The sequence below is a fragment of the Anolis sagrei genome, chromosome 6 (assembly GCF_037176765.1).
Source record: "Anolis sagrei isolate rAnoSag1 chromosome 6, rAnoSag1.mat, whole genome shotgun sequence".
NCBI classification, from domain to species: Eukaryota; Metazoa; Chordata; class Lepidosauria; order Squamata; family Dactyloidae; genus Anolis; species Anolis sagrei.
This window is the reverse complement of record NC_090026.1, coordinates 113,556,558-113,577,715: the sequence shown is the minus strand read 5'-3', so window position 1 is coordinate 113,577,715 and position 21,158 is coordinate 113,556,558. Positions and strand designations below refer to the sequence as shown.

The 21,158-nt window shown below is 37.5% G+C and overlaps 1 protein-coding gene across 13 annotated transcripts in view; it reads left to right on the top strand.

Moving 5' to 3' along the window:
• Positions 1–21,158, top strand: part of PARD3 (par-3 family cell polarity regulator) — a 620,400-nt gene that overhangs the window by 440,710 nt on the left and 158,532 nt on the right. For all 13 annotated transcript variants that reach the window (XM_067470360.1, XM_067470359.1, XM_060782524.2 and 10 more), the window contains 2 exons: positions 8,185–8,412; positions 14,220–14,436. In XM_067470360.1, the coding sequence (XP_067326461.1) occupies positions 8,185–8,412; positions 14,220–14,436 (445 nt within the window). The remainder of the gene's footprint in view (positions 1–8,184; positions 8,413–14,219; positions 14,437–21,158) is intronic.

The window sequence follows — 21,158 nt, the reverse complement described above, 5'->3', positions numbered from 1 at the left end:
ACGTACTGCTCTCGAGCCAGGCGTCCCCCATTCTGTATCTTTGCATCTCATTTTTTCTGCCAAAGTGGAGTATCTTGCATTTGTCACTGTTGAACTTCATTTTGTTAGTTTTGGCCCATCTCTCTAATCTGTCAAGATCGTTTTGAATTCTGCTCCTGTCCTCTGGACTATTGGCTATCCCTCCCAATTTGGTGTCGTCTGCAAACTTGATGATCATGCCTTCTAGCCCTTCATCTAAGTCATTAATAAAGATGTTGAACAGGACCGGGCCCAGGACGGAACCCTGCGGCACTCCGCTCGTCACTTCTTTCCAAGATTTATGCAATGCTTTTGGCATGAAATATTGAAGTTGACTTGCTCAAGGCCTAAAGGTTGTGTGAGGAGACAAGCTGATTGGTGCCAACCCCACAATCACAATAATCCTGTAAAATCATGGCCAGTGATAATGTGACAGGTGCCAGGACTTAAATAGCCTCCACTTGTGACCAACAGCTAAATTTAGTATGCATACACAAGGAGTGCTTTACTATCGTTCATGTCTTATATCAATAGCAAATTGTTTTGGTTTGCTTATATATCTTTCTCTTGAAATCCCTTTAATGTTTCCCCTGAATTCTCACCAGTTCCTTCTTGTTTTGATGTGAATTCCTATTTTCACAGTCATGTGGTTTCTCCATTTTTTAAGACATTCAAAGAAACAGCTAGATCAAAGATTTCATGAAATCTTTCTTGGTTTTGTACACCTTTATTTGTAGTCAGTATAGTCAGCTCTGTAGCACTTAGGTTCCTGATTTTTGTGCTTGTTGAATGTGCCTTTGGTACAATCGTATACATATGGTAAGGGGAATTGACCGCTTGTCTTTAAAGGGACCTATTTTCTGGTTTTATTTGTGAGAATGCAAACCATTCAACATGGGAGCCTGTTAATAGCCATGAAGATGCACTTGGATTACAGGGCAGTGACCCCTAAGCCACAAACCACCTGGGCCAAGCAAGATAAATATTTGGTGATTCTTTAAATAACACATTTTAATGTGATTTTCCCCTTCTTTGCTTGATGCATAGCAGATTTTTCACATAATCTGTAGAGTTTCCCTTCCTCTATAGCCAGAGTACCAAATGAACAGTGTTACCTATTCATTTTTTAAAAGAACACTTTCGATTATAAAAGATAGATGTTTAATGTGTGTCATGGAAGAATTACAAAGCATTATATAAACTCCAAAAGGGTAGAACATATTTACATTCTAGAGTAAACATGAACCTGTTTAAAACTACAGTTGGGTTTAATTGTATTGACCCTCAAGTGAAAAGTAAGGTTCTTAACAGGATTGAATCTACTCTAATAGATTTTAAAATTATTTTTCTTTCTTCGGTCCACTTGAATTGTGTAATCCTTGTCAGTGTTTACAGTTCATCCCAAAGGTCAGAAGTATATTCAGTTGCAATTCAGTATGGCTCATTTATTCAGCCTTAAGCATGCAGTTACTATGATGAGTTATTTCCATATTCACCTTGTCATAATGCTAACAGTAGGTCTCTGGGAGCAAAAAAGGCTTATTAAAATGACATGATGTTCATGATAGCCATTCAACAGTGGTGGTTTGAGAGGAATTAATTATTTTGTTCAGAAGCGGATGCCACTGTAGTTTTTAGAGGGTCCCTCACATCAAAATGCTATTTCTCAATTATGAAGAATATATGTGTGTGTGTATATATATATAGTTGTGTGTGTGTGTGTATTAGGCAGCCTGCAACACTAATTATCTCATTTTACTGGGACACTGAGTCTAGTAATTAAAAAAAATCTTTCTGACCTTCAAAATGTGAAACATTGGCTGGTTCCAGAATGTTTTTATTCCATGGTGATGAAGTGCCCTTTCAGCGCTCATCAGGCATCATGGCTAGAAATCTATGACCCATGATTTCATTTTACCTCCACATATATGCTTTGATATCAGAAATTTGAGACATTGAACATGATCGCTGTCTGTCATTTATCAAGGGAGGGGTGAAATGGGAGCATTATGCCAAGAGACTCCTGGGCATGGTCTATGCTTAAACCCCTTGGGGAAGTAGCTTCTGCTCACTCTGACCCTCCCCACCCCCAGTGCTTAAATTAAACATTTGCTGGCCATTTTGTACAAATCCCCCTTCTATCATCTCTCTGTACTATTTTCAACAGTTAGTAAGAAAACTGAGATTTCTGGGAGCTGAAGTCCCAAACAAGTGAAGGAACAGAGATTGAGAAGCACTGTCCTAAAGTAAACTTGGAAATCTGGATTTAATTCCATTATTTATTTGATGCTATTTTAACAGCATTTAGGTACAGCCCTAATCCAATTTATTTATGTTAGTGGACCAACCCCTCCCCCCAAATAAAAAAAATCCACAAAACAGATTGACATCAAATAGATAACGATCAGCTCTATGTATTAATTTATAATAATATACAATCTGAGTCCATTGAAAAATAATTCTGTTAATTTCTAGCTTCATCCTCCAAGACCAAACCTCTTAGCAAATTACTGGTTGTGCTCTATAGTTGTGTACTGTATATGCATTGATCATCATTTTTCAAACCCTGCTTACCACTTTCTCCCTTTAATAAAACGTGGGGCCCTACTCTGATGCTTTGCCTCCTAAGGGGTTCTCAACCATTAGTCAACCTGCAAATCTGTTCCAATTAGAGATTAGTAATCCAACTCAACTTGATTTCACCCAAAATGTTCCACCAGAGTAAAAGAGGAATTATACTGGTCCATACCTATTGAGCTTAGACACAAAGGAGGAAAATCCTCTCCAGACTTTCAAATAGTAATTAGGTTGAAAAACCCAAATCCTGCCCAGCTTTGATTAAGTGACATAGAGTGAGAAAGATAATTAATTATGGTTGTGGTTTGTGCTTGGAGGTCTTGTGATAACTGGATCGACTCTTGCCCTGAACCAATTGGCTCTACAGTGGCCTAGAAGGTGGCTGCCTCTCCTTTGCTGTGAAAGTTTCCTGCTATAGAAGAAAGCAATGTTAATAATTTTCATATGTAATCAGGGACCTAAATTGGATGCATGTGTTTGTCCATTCCCAAACATGTGTCATCTCACCCTCTAGGAACATTACTAGTGTATAGTAAATATTATGAATTTCAGTCATTGCATTTTATCAGCTGTTTATATTATTAACACTCATTAGTTGTTGTTTTATGTTAATATTATTAGTGGCATGATCAGTATTAAGCATTCTCTAATTCAGGAGTATCTGCAAAAGGAAAGAATAAGCCCATGCTAAATTATTCAGCTCAGAACATATCATTAAAAGAGGGCCTTTGTAATCAAGGAGTCTGTGCATCGCCAGAAAAAAACCAGAAAGGGTTTCTGGAGGTTTGAAGTATTAACTATTCCTGACCAACAGTACTGTCAATTCCTTCTTTAGTGGGATAATGTTAACAACTTGACTATACAGTATTTTTTTGGCTATTTTTTTACTCCAGGGATTTCTGTGTTTGTCTATTAGATGTCGTCTTTTCACTAAGGTTTCATATTCTGATGTCTGGTATGATGAGAATTTTTTGTGTGTTACCTGTCAAAGGATAATCACAATTTTTGGTCAGAAGTTGATTTCTCAGTGTCATCTTTTTAAGAAATGTGAGGAGACTGGAATGTGTGACAGTGTTGCTCAATCTGAGCACCAAGGACTTTAATTGACATATGTGGGTGAAGGCCACATTAGTGGTATGATTTGACAATATGTCAAAACCAATGGGGGTGGGTTAGGGTAGTCAGAGACACAGTGAGAGAACAATTTGACCACAAATTTCCTTACAGAGCAAATAGTTTCTGAAAAGGTTATAAGAGAGCTAAGCCACATACCACAGGGGAAGACCAAAACTACAGGATTGGCAGTTAATCTGACCAAAGGAACAATTTGAAACCAGTAGTCAGTCAAAATACCAAGCAAAACTGGATGATAATGAAGAATAGTTATTTAAAAGAAACCCTATGCTACCTGAACTTCTATTGATAGCTCCTACATTTGTTTGGCAATTCCTTATATGCTCTTCGGCTGCAGCTAAAGCACCAGAATGCAAATTGTGAGATTACATACAGAATAATAATGTTGTGTGTCTGTTGTGGGGGGGGGGGGAGCAATAACAAAAAAGTATTATGGTATTGTAAGGATTGGTACAGTTATTGTCATGCATGATTCCATAGGCAAGGACCTACTTCATTAGATTTGCAATACAGTTCTTGGAACATGCGGTGAATAATGTTGTGTGTAAGGAGGTAATTTGATAGCCATGAACAGAAGCCAGAGTTAACTGAGCCTGGCACTATGTGCCAGCTCACATGCAGAGGGAAGATCCATAAGTTAGTTATTGAGAGACAAAACAGCCCCTCATGAACCTTCTTTCATATCTGGCGTGTAATCTATTTCACCTTCAGTGCAGTGTGAGCTTTGTTGGTCACTTCAAGTCCAGGAAGGAATTTTCTTGCCCATTTGCATCTGTGAGGCTTTGACAATTTATTTATTTATTTACTTTATTTGTATACCGCCCTTCTCAGCCCGCAGGCGACTTAAGGTGGTTTACAGAGGCACAATTCAATGCCCAACAACACCATAAAAACATTCAAAAATATTAACATGTAATATAAAATCATAACATGATCAATAAAACATAAATCATTCATGTCTCCTAGTTAAAAAGTCCAATCTCATCATCCAGTCGTTCCATATTCCTATGTCTGTTGCACTACATTTTTGAATTTTTGCTCAAACAGCCAAGTCTTGACTTTTTTCCGGAATGTTAAGAGGGATGGGGCTGATCTAATGTCCCTAGGAAGGGTGTTCCATAGCTGACGGGCAACCACTGAGAAGGCCCTGTCTCTCGTCACTGCCGAACGTATTGTGACGCAGGTGGCATCGAGAGCAGGGCTTCCCCAGACAATCTTAAAGTTGTAGATGTTACATAAGGGGAGATGCATTCGGACAGGTAAGTTGGGCCAGAACCATTAAGGGCTTTATAGGCTAAAGCCAGCACCTTGAATTGTGCCCGGTAGCAAACTGGCAGCCATTGGAGCTGGCGCAACAGAGGAGTTGTATTCTCCCTGAGTCCTGCTTCTGTTAGCAATCTGGCTGCCATCTGTTGGACCATTTGATGCTTCCGGGCAGTCTTCAAAGGCAACCCCACGTAGAGCACATTGCAGTATATACGGGATGTAACCAGAGTGTGGACTACTGTGGCTAAGTCAGGCTTCCCAAGGTATGGGCACAGCTGGCACACAAGTTTTATCTGTGCAAATGCTCCCCTGGTCACCGCCAAAACCTGGGGTTCTAGGCTCAGCAATTAGCTCTGATATGTCACTGGCAGATATTGGGGTAGTGGGATATAAGAGTTAAGTATACCTTTTGATGTTCTTTTCCTCTGGAAGGGTCTTTTAAGGTCCTTGTACTGGTGGCTTGTAAATGAACCTATCTTGAGGACAATACCCACTCAACTCAATATGGCTTAGTTTAAAGTAGATAGACAAAATATTACACATGTCCCAATCATTTGTCTTCTTGAAATTACATAAAATAGATTGTGTTTGGTCATCTCTGTAGTTCTTGTGAATTATTTCCTTGTTTCGAAGAAAAGTGTCTTGGGTTTTAATCCATACCATTCCAAATTATAATATAACCAATAATTAGAATTCTGGGAATTTTTGCTCTAAATATCTGGAGGGTGCCAGGTTGGAGAAACAAGCCGTGGAACTGAACTGCTAACACAGAAATAGGGCTTTTATCACCACAGTACATATTTCTGCTGATGTAGGGTTATTTCCTTCTTCCAGTGTCTGCAGACTGTCCACATTTATGTTTATGGCCACCCAAGTTCAATAAATACTGTTACCATTCCTGCAATCCATTATTAATTTTACAGTACTCTGGGAACATTAGGTCATATCCCATCTCGCTTTTCCTTTGGGATCATGCAACTTACATAAATATTGTTCTCACAGTGATCCATACTGGGAAGGAGAAAAGAAGCTTTTTCTTTAATGTCCCTTGTGAACATAAATGTAGCTACTGTTTACAAAAGGGATTCAGCCCCGCTTGGTAATTAGAAAAATATTGATGCATATTTCATTTAAAATAGAGATTCAAATGCAAAATTGGAGGAAGTTTATAGTTACCCCAGTGTAGGATAACCTTTCCCCTCCCAGTGATATAAAGAGTAAAGCTGTTTAACAGCTGCTTTATTCATGGCAACCTTGTCCCTTACTCTTTCAAAAATTTCACCTACATGTTTTTAGGATTTTAGATATATTTTTTTCTTCCTCGTCCTTTCTTGGATTGAAATAAATCATGGAGAATGAGTCACTCAGCAGATTTGGGTTAAATGGTTATGAAGGCGCTGTAAAATATAGGATACATCCTCTGCACCAAAGGTTCTTTTCACATGTCAAGATCAGAAATATTTCTCTTGAAAATGGGTAATGGGTGGGAGGGGAGACTCATGTGCAATGCTCACACCAGACATTATTCTAAATATTTTACAAGCACAGGCTTAGGATTGTTTACACAGCTGGAAAGAACTTAACCTTCCTGTTCCTTTCTTGCTCATATTATCAAGTTGCTCTTGTCTTTAGTTATCCTCAAGTCTTTTTTCTATCAAATGATTGGGGGGAGCTATCATCTGGGATTTTTTTAAAAAAAACCAAACATATAGGTGTGAATTCATTGCATTTATTGTGACCTGCAAGTTGACAGATGCTTAAATTTTTCTGTTTCCAAACTTTCACTGCAAACACTTTGGAAAACATTGCATCCCATTTGGGCTGTCACTGGAGTCTTGGTTTATTTATGTCAGTGGGGGAAATATATTAACACCCCGCACTAATAAGGTTTCTTTACCCCTGTTTCATAAAAAGCATTCATGGTTCTTTAAGACGGTTGATGCCACGGAAGTTTGGAAACAAGTCTAGAACAATTTTGGTCATGGCAGCAGACAAATGGATGAAATGTTCTTTGCTGACCCTTACCCATAATTAGTTGGTACCATGAAGCAGAGCTGGCAGATAGGATTTAAAATAAAATTTCAATAAGTCATTTCAGTTATTAAATTTTATATTCCTCTTAGAATACATAATTGATGCCAAATACTTCAGGAGAAAGGTTGTTGCTTTGTTTAGGAATGGGAATTACCTTATCATGATAATAACACTAATAATCCTTTGTAATCATGGGGATTTGGAAATACTTGCAAATAATAAAAACAATTAATAGTAAACCTTCAGTAAAATAGCACATGGCAACTATGTTTTTAGAACCAGTCCATTGAATATTCTGAAGTTATCCATATGCACTTCATTCAAAAATTATTCTACACTGTGCTAATTAACAGATTTATTTTCCATTTTCCCCATTATTAATGTTATTTATTAGCTAATATTTCCTGTGTAAATGTTTATTTGAGATGATTAGTGCTTTTATCATGCTGTGTTAATCTCTGTTTCTAATCAAGGTAAGAAAATTTACATTACTCACATTTAGTCCATAATAATTGTCGACATGAGCTGTAATGTATAATAACCATATTAACTAATATGGGTTAATTAATCCTAGGGAGAAAAATCTATGTAGACAAGCCCTTGGGAACAGTGCAATATTTAAGTGCAGGTTATTAAAATTCACTTCATGAAAGTAGCTAGTGAAGCAGAATTTTCCCTAGATGTTATTCTGAGAATGCAGGCTAATTTTAGGTCAATAAAATCTCCTTAATGTTCATCATTTGCAGTGGTTACATTGAATTGTTTTTATTCTTTTTTTTGAAAAAGAAATTAACTGGCTATGCCAATCAAATATATAGTGTTGGCATCTTTAATATTTAGTCCCTGGTGGTGTTTTTTTTTTTTTAACAGCTTCGTAATTATTTTGTTCTCATTAAATTGTTGAAGTAATAGTGATGACTTTACCTTCCCACCAATTTAAGAAGTGAGACAAGGCTAACCTTGTCAAATTCAGAATATGACTTGACACACTCATTGCTCCATCCCACCAATTTGCCTATAATTCCCTACAGACTGGAGAGATAGTGTGAATAATGTTGATCATATTCCCCATAGGCTGCCATTGTGACTGTGAATAAATCAAGCATGAGAATTCCTCTTTACTAATCCTAATATTATTCTTTTCTTTTTGTAAAGGTTCCCCAACCAGAGATGTGGGTCCTTCATTAGGACTGAAGAAATCCAGCTCTTTAGAAAGTTTGCAGACAGCAGTTGCAGAAGTGACTCTGAATGGTGATATTCCCTTCCATCGCCCACGACCACGGATAATCCGGGGGCGGGGATGCAATGAAAGTTTCAGAGCTGCAATTGACAAGTCATATGATAAACCCGGGGCAGATGAGGATGACGAGGGCATGGAAACCTGTAAGCATCTCTTTGTTTTAGCTCCTTTCTTTGCATTTCTATAAAATTGTTCTTGCTGCTAATGGCCTTTTTATAATCAGATGTACATTTCCTGTGAGTAATCCAGTTGAAAGTAATGAGATGTATTTTTGAGTCAAGACATCTATGAGTTTACTGTTAGTCCATTTTCAGTACATTGTGATCCATTTCGGTTTTTAACATAATCTCTTCTTCAAATGGTATAAGGCTTTAGCAGTGCCATTTAGATATGCTATTAATGTTAACAGTGAAATATTTTAGCCTACATTTTATATTATAATTTCTAACATCCCTTCATGGTCTACTGATTCCAGACTCCTCTTGTACCAGTTTTTTTTATTTTTGTGTTGTGTGTGTAAATCTCATGTTGTTCTTTGCAGCTGGTATTGTCTTGCCCACTCAGTTTTCCATGGTCCATCTAAGACTTCGATGATACTACTTTTTCTTTATTGCAGTTTTTTTCTTTTCCACCAACACAATGAGCTTCCCCTTTCTGGTGCCTTCTTGGCCCTCTTGGTCTTCATTCCAACTGCTCATGTCAATTCCCTCTGGATACACACTTAACCTTTCTGCCAGAATATGTCCTCTGGGTAGGATCCTTTTTATGTTTTGTAAAGCATGTGGCAGATCCTTGGTGCTGGCACCTCCTTCATGTTTACTTCAAGTGGGATAGTTATCAAATCATACCATGCAAACCAAAAGCTTGTTTCTACTAGCATTACATTCACACAGTTGCCCAAAGGAGTCTCATTAGTAGGATATTCATATTCAACAGTTGACTCCCACTTGTGGTTCCCGAGCATCAACATGGTTAAAGAGGAAGGATAGACAAAGGCAAAGTCTTCCTTCCACAGCAGATTATTGATTTAGCTACCACAAGATATAGTGGTAGACACCAGTTTAGGTGATCTCCTCCTTCTCGAAGTTTTTTTTTTGTGGCGTGAATGGAGTAATTTTGTGGATGAAAATGGGCTTTCATCTAATTCCATTCCCAGAAGTAGTCCTTGTTGGCTTCAGTGTCAGAGGCAACATATCTTTCATTCCTGTTGTTGGAGACCATGAACAAAAAGGTGTTTTGGCACTCATGTTCCATTTCTGGACTTTCCAAAGGCATTTTGATGGCTACTATAAGACTATACTATATGTACAACTGGAATAGGAAACCTCTTAAGATGATACAGTTTAGCTGTATCCGATTATGTTGTTATAGATTGTTGGATGGAAGTTTTTATATCTGGTAAGAAAAGGGTTTAATGAAAAGTAAGAAGAGGAAATACTTTAAAGTTTAACAAAAATGTGAAAAGAAGTAAGTTGCATTTAGAATGAAATATCTCTACCTTAAAAGTTCATCCATAAAGTGAGGAAAATTACTTCTGTTCTTTAATTAGAATACGTAAGCTTGGCAGTTCTAATAAAGCACACAGTTAATGATCAGCTATTACCCACCCTAATGGGTATTCATTTACATTTCCAGTTCTTTAACCCTAAGTGTGACCCAACATGTGGAGGATGTCATTAACATAAAATAATCTCTTTAAAGCCAACCTTATTATTATTGAATTGCACATCAATGAGCTAGTAAAATGACAGTCATGTTAAAAAACAATAGACTATCACATTAATTCAGATATTGGCAAATTTAGATGAACATTATTAAATTTTTGATTTTAATGTTAACAATGTTTTTAGTGGTATCTGGTAGGATATTTTGTGTGTGTTACATTAAACATTGTTGAAAAACTAATGGATGCTGGCAGCTTTTTAAGGAATTTTTTTTTTACATTTTTTAGGAATTGTCATAATGAGTAAATTTGTCCATATAAGTTTGTGGTTCAGTTTTTTAAATTGTACTAAAAATAATCTCACAATGAACTGCAAGATCATTTGAAATGTTATTTTCTGTTCAATAGGTGCAAAATTAGGTTTACTTCATTCTATAGCTGTCAAAAGTACTCTTCTTTTGCTTCTTGCTGTTGTTTTTTGTAAACTTAACCAGTGGCAATAAAAGGTAAGACACAAGGGATTGAATCCCTTGTGCTTCCTGAGCATGGGGTGGATTGATTGATTTCTTCCTCATGCTTCACTGTCTACCATTCTGAAGATTCCCCAAATCCCCAAGTTACAGTGGAAGCTATTTGAAAAGCACAATGAATTGCAGCTAGATAGGTGGGAAAAGATAGTTGTTGTTTTGGTCCATTATAAAAGTCTTCTTCTGGAAATGTACCCCCAATTTAATATCTGCTTGGATACTAAACTATTTAGCTATCTGCTTTTTCTACTGCTATTAACATACTTTAATTTCCATTCCCTGCACACCCAAAGTACTTAGGACTTGCTTTTGTCTAGTGATCTGTGATACCTGTGGATATCTCCTTTGAGCCTTCAATTCAGCTATTAACTAGGGACTCATTCACACTTAAAAAAAGTAAAGTCCTATTATTCCATTTTAATTGTTCTGGCTCCAATTCATGAAATTTGTAGTTATCTGGGAAATGTGAGCTCTCTGTCTGAAAATCTTACATGGCCTTTCTCAAATCTGCTAAACAGACTTCTATATGATGGAACTGTGGCAATTCAAGTTGGATGTGTGTGTGTTAGATTTTAATCCTGCTTCTGATACAGCAAACGCAAGGTGATATATGTACAAGCAGTCCCCAAGTTATGTACAAGTGATCTGAAATTGAATTCATTTGTAAGTCGGAACAAGAATTGGTGATAAAGCTTCAATGGAGCCACCTTTTCTATATGAAAAGAGTTAATTTTCCTTTCAAGGGGTAGCTTTTTCTCACTTCCTGTTGTCTTGACTATGAGTCATTTGTAAGTCAGATGTTTGTAACTCGGGGACTCCCTGTAGTTCTTATTCTCTTTTATTTGTCCCCACATCAGCCTTTCCTAAGGTCATCCATCCATTGTATGGCTCACTGGGAACTTGAACCCCAACCAGTCCAACACTACCAACAACTGCACCACATTCACTAGGCACCAAGATGATGCTTAGCAATCAGAGTTTGGCTGTGTCTACATTTTCCATTTCACTTCAATTGTAGAACTATTTCAGTAGGATCTAAAAAGTTGCTTTTGTTTAAAAAAAACAGTGCTGACTCTTGCTGGAAAATGTGTTGGAGAACATTTCATCTTGCCAGCCGTTGACCTTTTGTGCATTTTTGAAAAAGAATTGCATTGAATTGTTTATAAATAAACCATAATTATGTCCTGTATAGAATTCTTAATGCGTAGGGATGCTCCACGTGATAAAGGACTATGTGAGCTTATTTAAAGCGCTTTAAGAACAATAGGCCATTCAAACTCTTTAGCAATGTATGAAAGACAGATGGGAAGGTTATATGTTGGGAGGAGGATATCCGTGTGTAAGTACAAGTGTGTGTGTGTACACACACACATATGGAGAGTATGTATGTGTGCTAAGATTCAAATAGATGACCTTTTGGCATGTTTGGATCAGTACTTGTTTTCGAAATCGCAGAATGTCTGATAAACATTCTTTCCTCTTTCTTTCCCTCCTATGTTGTCTGAGAGCAAGCCATTTGAATGTGAATAAATTGGCAGATCTCCATAATCTCTCTTGCTTCTTAATTGCTAGATCTTTTGCTGGCCTTAAATAACAAAATAAGCAGTGCAGTAGCTTCATTATAGAGCAACTTTGAGTTTAACAGCTACACTTTCTCATATACATTGCTTATTTGTAACGTAATTAGGGGAGTAGCTTCATAATACTTTCCCTGTAGGTTTTCTTTAATAAAATATGTATCTGCTCTTCAGTCATATGCAAAAGAAAAAAGAAAAAAAGAACAGCCTGATTTAATGTTTTGCCTTCAGGAAGGGAAGGGGATTCTTTTCTGTAACCTAATGTCACCCCTGAACAATCACACCGGCACACAAATCAAAAATGTAATTTGTTGCCTGGAGTTGAATTTTAATAGGATAACAGTTTTCTGCCTTTGATGCACTAAACTAGTGAATAGTCGGGCTTCTGGCAGAGCTTCGAGATACTACATTTTTGGTCTAGATAAAGTGACAAGGGGGATTCTGGAGTTGTAGTCCCAAAAAAGCCAATTTGTGAAAGCTCCATGTTCTGCAGAAAGATATTTGCTTTTAATATATAAATTAATTTGTGTCCAAATACTCCCCAAATTATGACAATAGCAATTGGTTAATGGTTAATTGATTAGAATCATGTTGTTAAAAGAAACTCAAGCCTGCTGTATATTGAAGCAATGCTTTGATCCATCTAACTAAGTGCTGCTTATAATGGCCCGTAACTAGAGATGTCTCGAGTGAACTTAGGATGTTTCCCAGTAAGTCACAAACTCTACTTCTGTGCTCCAGCTATTCCCTCAGGGGCAAACAAGAATTTAGTCAAATTTGATTTTCTGTATTGCATTCCATGTGTTCATACAGAAAAGTAGCATAGTGTTGGTACTGTGGGTTAAACTGCTGAGCTGCAGAAATTACTAATCGAAAGGTCACAGGTATGAATCTGAGGAGCAATGTGAGCTACCGCTATTAGCCCCAACTTCTGCCAGCCTGGCAGTTTGAAAACATGCAAATGTGAGTAGATTAATAGGTACTGCTTCGGCAGGAAGGTAACGGCGCTCCATGCAGTCATGCTGGCTTCATGACCCTGGAGGTGTCTATGGACAATGCTGGCTCTTCGGCTTATAAATGGAGATGAGCACCAACCCCCAGAGTCGGACACGACTGAATTTAATGTCAGGGGAAAACCTTTACCTTTACCTTAGCATACACATGATTGATAAGATGCAGTGTTGCTTGTATTCATACCTGTTTGAATACATAATAGATCTCCTTGGATCGTTGATTTAACAAGTTAATGGCAGGGCAGTACCTAGTTCATGTTATTGCACTGCAATCTTAGAAGTGAAGCTGTATTACTATGAGATAGTAGAGAATGAACTGTGAAACAGTGGGGAAGTCTCTATAGAGGTCTTTCCAACAATGCAGAAAGAAATTAGGGCAGCTTTTGTTCTCTGTGTGTGCTGGAACCCTGCTGGATTTTGCAGATCCTCAAGTATCGTCCCCATTCAGAGCCTGTTTTTAAAAATAACTATAGTATGTTTTGCAGAAAAGTGAAACCTACTGAATGTGTGTATTCAAGAGCAATACTCATATTTCCCCAGTATGCATGACCAGCGGGCATGGAGCTGTGGAATTCTGTAACATGCACTTCAAAAATAGTTTTCCTAAGCTTTATCTTCAACTATTATTTGTTGTTTCATAGCAATAGTTTATGAAACTAACTTTTTCTTTAAAGAAACTTCTTATGTTATCCATTGTTTTGCATTCGGGAACAGCACTAAACTGAACTACTTGAAATGACGTGTGAAACAGGCAAGCATAGTATTCAAGACTTCACAGATTTACATCCCATGAAGCCATGGTTCATCATGACACCCACATGCACATAATATGATATCCATGCAAGGAGACAAAACACTAAGACATCAAGCTAAATCAAAAGCCTACCTTTTCCAAAAATGTTGTGAAGTCTACATGAATAATGCTGCAGAGATCAGTAGAAATAATAATGTACCGGTGATAGCAGTATATTATTCGTACGGTAATTATGGACCTACAGGGAATAAATACTTTCTGTCAAAGAAATGGTAAAGATTTCACAACACACTGCACAACACGAGTCATGTGGTTAATTAACAATATGCATTTCTCTAAAAAGCTGATTTAGAGAAAAAAATTTAATTGTTCCCCTTCCGTCTCCATAAATATTATCATGCATTTTCATTTTTCAGTGGAAGAAGACACTGAAGAAAGCTCGCGATCAGGTAGAGAATCTGTGTCCACATCAAGTGACCAGCCATCCCATTCTCTGGAAAGACAGATGAATGGCAACCAAGACAAAGGAGACAGGAAAAAAATGGGGAAAGACAAGAAAAAAGATCGTGACAAAGAGAAGGACAAAATCAAAGCCAAGAAAGGAATGCTCAAAGGCCTGGGAGACATGTTCAGGTAAGACTTGTGTATACAAGAGTAGAAAGGGTTGGAGATTTTGTATCACATTATTTTTGTTGTGCTGATAATCTCACTAAAGCGGTGGTTCTCAACCAGTGGGTCCCCAGGTGTTTGGCCTATAACTCCTAGAAATCCCAGCCAGTTTACCAACTGTTAGAATTTCTGGAAGTTGAAGGCCAAAACATCCGGGGACACACAGGTTGAAAACCACTGCTCTAAAAGGTTGGAAGCCATTTTTCCAAGCACCTCACCATATCTCACATGAGATACTGTCCTGAATTCTGTTGAAGACATCAAGAATATAGAAATAACACAGATACCTTAATTATAGTGATCTTAACAACACATGTGTTGTTGTAGTAGTTTTTTTTAAAGACTCTGTTTAACTCAAATTGGTGTTATTGTTATTTATATTGTTACTTTGGTGCCCTGTAGTCTTCCTGTGACAGACAGGGATCTGCATTTTATTTCATTAAAAAGTAATGTTAGCCAGATGTTTCTTGGGAGGTTGTTTTAAAGAAAAAATGCTTCACAATTGAGTCAATTGCTGGTTCCTGAAAACTTCCATGAAAGAAACAGTTATAGCTCATAGACACAAATATAATATCACTGCTGGCATGCTGAAAAGTAAGTAAATAAATGGTTTTCATCCATATCAGATAACTGAAGAAGCAGTGACTTAGACATCAATCTTAAATAAAAAGGATCTGATGCATAGATGTCATCTCGCCTTCAGAAGAAGCCTCAATTCAGTAGAGCAAATCCATATATTGTTGTCGTTGTCGTTGTTATGTTTATTATACCCTGCTTTTTCTCTTTACAAGAAGACTCAAAGTGGTTCAAAGAATGGGAAGGCTGGTTTTTTAAAACTATCTCGTTCCATGCACATTCCAAGAAGTGAGAAAAGGTCCTAGCATGATCTTATTGGGTAGTGACAGACTATAATCTTTGATTCTACATCATGGGCAAACTTTTGCCCTCCAAGTGTTTTAGACTTCAACTCCCACAATTCCTAACAGCTGGTCAGCTGGCTTGTATTTCTGAGAGGCCAAAACACCTGGAGGGCCAAAGTTTGCCAGTGCCTGGCATACATCCTTTTTGGTGTGTGTGGGGTTATGATGGTATTGTGGCCAGAGACTTCAGATTCTGTGTAACATGGCTGGAAAAAAACAGGTCCAATAAGAAAGTCACTGCAGATTTATGTTACTTCTCCTTCATCTTCACAGCTGCTAAAGGGTTTTCATCTCTCAGGAGTCCTCACATGTGATTATTCATTTTTTCAGTTTATATCTCACCTTTCTCCCAGGATGAATTAAAACAATATACAGTTAAAGCCCCAATGAATTTCAATACCATAGCATAATAGAAACAAACAGCATTCATATTAAGACTAAGCACTGTATTTCCAAACCTTTAAAAGAAATAAGAAGAAACAAATATGGTGCAATCACACCTCTTAAAAGTCTATTCTGCATTATGCTGTTAAAAGCTTGTGTGAATCAAACAGTTTTTACTAGCTGGCAGAAGGTGAGCAAAGAGCAGGTCAGACTTGACATCTGTGGAAGGGACATCTGTGGAAGGGACCTCGACAGGCTTGGAGCAGCCTTCAGGATAACTTGTCTTCTATCCTCACCAAATGTGCTTGTTCAGATTGTAGGACAAAGGAAAGCCTTTCTTTGAAGCCCAGATCTTTTCTGAGATACTAGAGTGGGAGTGTGCATGTAAATCTCATGTAGAAATACCACTTGAATGACAGCATTGCATACCCTTGAACAGCAACTCTTGAGTCCTTTGATGACAGCATTGCATAACCAACGGCACAATTGAATACTCTATTAAATTTACAACCAAATGTGCATTCAAATGCACACTCTCATTAGGGGAAGCCAGATATGCATTTGCTAAGATGCCCATCTACATGTGTACTGGCATCCCATACACAACACTGTTTTGTCAAGCTTGAAACGGTTGAGAATACTGTGTCACTTTCCCTAGGGAACTACATACTGTATGTAATGTTTCCACAACTTCCCAGATGTGGTCTTCTATATTGTCTGCAATTCATGATGAAAGAGTGATAATTATTCTCGAAAACAGCACTCTAAACCAGTGACAGGGGACTGGGTTAATCTGCACTGAGCCTGTAGCGTAAGTCTCTCCAGGAATATCAAGAGACCATTGATTTTGTGCATTTCAGTGAACAGATATTGTATGCTAAATATAGATTCTTTCTCTTTACATCAGAGCTGTAGTGCTCCAAGTTAAAACAAGTACTTTTCATAAAGAATCAATGCATTATATAGGATGCTGCATGTACTGGGTTCATCTTGACCCTGGAAGCTTGTCTAATTAGACATCATTGTCCTTTGTGTTATTTTCAGTGACCTGTAGAATGCAGTGCTATTTATTATTTTCCGTAACCTTATTCATTCAAGTTGAAGTTCTTTGAATTAAACCAGTTTATTCTAAATTGTGAAAAACCAATAAAGGGTGGCTAAGTGGAAAGGTCATTATTTGAAAAGTATTTTTTGAAATTTTGTCCATTAGATACTACACAGCAGTGGAGAGCAGTGTGTTTTGTAGTCATTGCATTGGTTGAGCAGTTAATGTAACTTATTATCACCTCTCAATAATAATAATAATAATAATAATAATAATAATAATAATAATAATAATAATATCTTTATTTATATACTGCCCTATCTCCCCAAGTGTGGTTTTCAACATAGGGCAAAACATTCAATTGCCAAATGAAAAAAATACAACAAAATTAAACATTATAAAATTATATGTTTCAGTGTATCCATGTTTTGGTTATACAAAAAGAAAGATACCATTCCTTCCTAAAGTGTTGCTTTTTAAAGGCATTTGAATGATGTGGCATACACTAAATAACTGTAAAATAATTAAGTATGCGGTATGTGTGTGCTATAAAGATCTTTATATTTACAATTAAATATATTTAAGGATGTGGTTGATGAAGTTTATGAAGTTTGAAATACAGAGTATGTAAGGCTTTGCTTTCATCTGCAGGCCTACGGGCTATAGACTACAGATGGGCAAGCCATTCTATTGGAAACCAATGCAAATGAAATATTCCCATATTACCATTAAATTGAATCCTGCAATTACATTTGGAATGATTACTGAGAGCCTTGCAGTGTTGCTTACTCCAATCCTGCAAGAGGAAATCAATAATTTAGTTTAAAAACCCTGTTTAGTTGAAATCAGATATACTGTTGTCTTTTCTTACACAGCCCCTTCCACAGTGCACAGAACATGTCCGGATTCATAAACATATTATTTGGAGCTTTGAATTGCACGTTTCAAACACATTAGCCACCTGAGACCTCTGACTGGACATTTGGGAAAACAACTCACATCAACTACGCTTGCACATTCTTAGAGCCTGGAGATTTTATTGTCTGTTCCTTGATTTTCATTTACTGTGGTTTATGATGTCTGGAGAATAATTCAAAAGCTACTAAAAAGCAGGTGTTTATATACATATATACATAGATATGATGAATATCCATATGAACTTTATAATTTCCCATTGCTTTAGACAAGAATCAATCCATAATTCTAACATCTAAATTTCAGATGTGTCATTAACTTTTATCGTTTCTCTTGATTGTAAATTTGATATCTTTCTTAATTGGAACAGTTTCTCAATGTTCAAACAAAGGGAATTAACTGGAAACTCAGTGCTTTTAATCACTATTTATTCTACTTCTATGGGTTTTCCCCCCTTATTCCGAGATCATTTTACCCAGCTCTCTATTAAAAAACAAACTTAAATATGAGGGGTGCATCATACCATATCAGCTTAAAGTCTGTGAAATATCTGTGGCAAAATATATATTTTTCTGCTGTGAAAGCAAACCATGTGTTAGTAGCAGTTCGACCTTGTTCAAAAGGAGCCCAGACACATAAAATTACAGCTCTCTTTCCTTTACATAAGGAGAAACAACCTGCTATGAACAGGGTGTGATAAACACACTGGCTGAAACTTCTAATGTCTGGTAGTTATGTCATCTGAAAAAAAAATGCAGGAAACCTTTATGGAATCTCTCAGTATACCTGGCAGCATCAATAATTGTGGTTTTTTTCTTAATTAGTAATTGCTCCAGTCTACTCAGAGTCTTTTTCAGCTTGATAGAATCTATTGCTAAATGATCATATGGCACTGTGATCTTCTTACTAAGAGATGATCAACTTTCTAAGAGGCAAAAGATGGCAGCCTAATTATTCTTCATTCTCTTGCAACTATTGGCCTGTTACAGTGAGACTAAACAAAAATCTTTCTTGATCATGTTTGCCGTTCTGGGCTTGAATCCAGTTTCTTGTCCCAAGTGGAGGAGTAGACCCATGGAATCAATTACTGAAGAGTAAATAAACACTTAAGTCGCATTGATTCAATGGATCCATTTTCATTGGATCTAAGCCATGGCACTTGGTCAGCATGGTCCCAGAAGGGATAGAGCTGGCCTTCAACATTGACAGGTTCTGTGGATTCAACCAATAGTAAAAATATTCCCAAAAAAGCAGCAAAGGATTCCTCTTCACTCTCTCCAGCCCTGCCTGGTTGCCTACTTATTGTCATGTAAGCTGTTCTGCAACACTTCATTGATGAGGCTGAAGAAGCTACTGAAGTGGAGGAATCATAGAATCATAGAGTTGGAAGACACTACAAAGTCCATCTGGTTCAACTCCTTGCTATGTAAGAAAATACAATCAGGGACAAAAGGGGGAAATTCAGAACTCCAGAGGGCTTCTGGAGACATTGCCTGGAGTCTTTTCCTTCCACGTCTGACATGAGTGGGTGATCTTTTTGCCTCTGGTTGTCAGGATGAGAAATTTGGTATGTCCAGGGGAGTCCTGGAATCAATCCCCTGCAGTGACCAAGGGCTATGGAGCCCCTGGTGGCAGAGTGGGTTAAACCCTTGTGCCAGCAGGACTGAAGACCGATAGGCTAGTGGATTGAATCCGGGGGGAGCATGGATGAGCTCCCTCTGTCAGCTGCAGCTCCCCATGCAGGGACATGAGACAAGCCTCCCACAAGGATGGTAAAACATCCAAGTGTCCCCTAGGCAACATCCTTGCAGATGGCCAATTATCTCACACCAGAAGCGACTTGTAGTTTCTCAAATCACTCCTGACACAAAAAAACTCCCCCAAAAACCCAAGGGCTGAATGTACTTTAACTTAGTTTGAATTGTTAGCAGTCTCATTGTTTTGAGGAGGAGCTATTCTCATTTCTCAACACATGACATGTTATGTAGAATTATGTTTCAGAACAGAACATTTAAATTTATATTTGTATGCTCCATTGAACTTTCTTTATGCAGTCAACATTCTTTGGGTACCACAGCTGATTCAAAGGATATCTGGTATAGCCCTGACTGCACAACGTCAGAATGGAGAAGTGTGATTATGTGTCTGAAAGCATTTCCATTAGAAATATGAATTATAAGTGAGAGTTACAAGCATGAAATATATAACTTGATACTTAAACTTTCCACATGCAGTATTTGAGACTGGGAAAACTTTCAGACAAACAACTCCTTTGCATTCATGTTCAGGTGGTACACAGCCAACGGGGAGTTGTACTGTCAACTCCCAGGTGGCTTAAATTCAAACTTGGCAGTTTCTATGATCCGCTTGGGTAGAAGAGAGAGAGAGCAACATCTGGGGGGTCAGATAAAGTAGGTCACTACCTTATAAATACTGAAGTTGTGGAATGGAATTCTTTTAAAAATGTTTTCCTTTATTGATTTAGCAAAGAGAATGAATACAGACAGAGAGCCTTGATATATAAAAACTGAAAAAAATTGCATTGCTTCCTTTCTATCAATGTCATTATTATTCAGGCATCTTCACTGTGTCCTTCTCATTTTAATCACTTTTGTAGATAAAAAGCTTAACAGCATTAAGAATTTTAGTTGCTTGTTTCTGAAATCTTCAAATATTACAGCTAGGTATGAGTAACCCATGGTTGATTGTTTGTGCATGATATATCAGGCTCAACATATTAAATGCTCAGGGCTACATTCAAAACTACCACCAATTCAGTTGTATTTTTTAATGACAAATCTACAGCAAAAGTCTAGTAATAAACAGTGTGCCTCTTTACAATTGTAATGCAGGATCCATTGCTGGGTAATTGTGAAGGATGGATTTAAAATGAGAGATTATGTTAATCTTATGTGAGTTTCCAGTTTGTCATTCTGACAGGAAGCAGCCCCACATTATAACCCCTTCCAGCTGGATTTCCCAGAGTCAGTCTTGAACTTGTATATCCAGCCGGGTTTAGTGTACCGTTTTTAATTGGAAACAGAATCATAGTTTTGAGGGGTTTTATGTACCAGAATAAGTGTCAGGCTGACCTGCTACTGAAGACAAGTCCTTAGCTCCCGATAACATATTCTCCCCGTCTTCTTCTTTGCTTGTCAAGGAGTCTAAGCAGAGAACCTCTGACATCCGTTGGCACCTTTGCTGACTGCTAAGCAAGCCCAGAGAGATGCACGGCATGGCCGCTGCATTTTCTAAGGCCCTTCCTGGTGTGTCCTAATGTTTCTTCCCGATACCTGCCATCTGAATATAAAACATGAGTGTCTTTGTAAAGCAAACCTTTTCATAAGGGAATTTGTGGACAGTTCTGAAATTCAAAGTCAAATTCAATTCAAGCCTGTCTGCGAGACTTGGGGAGTTTCTTC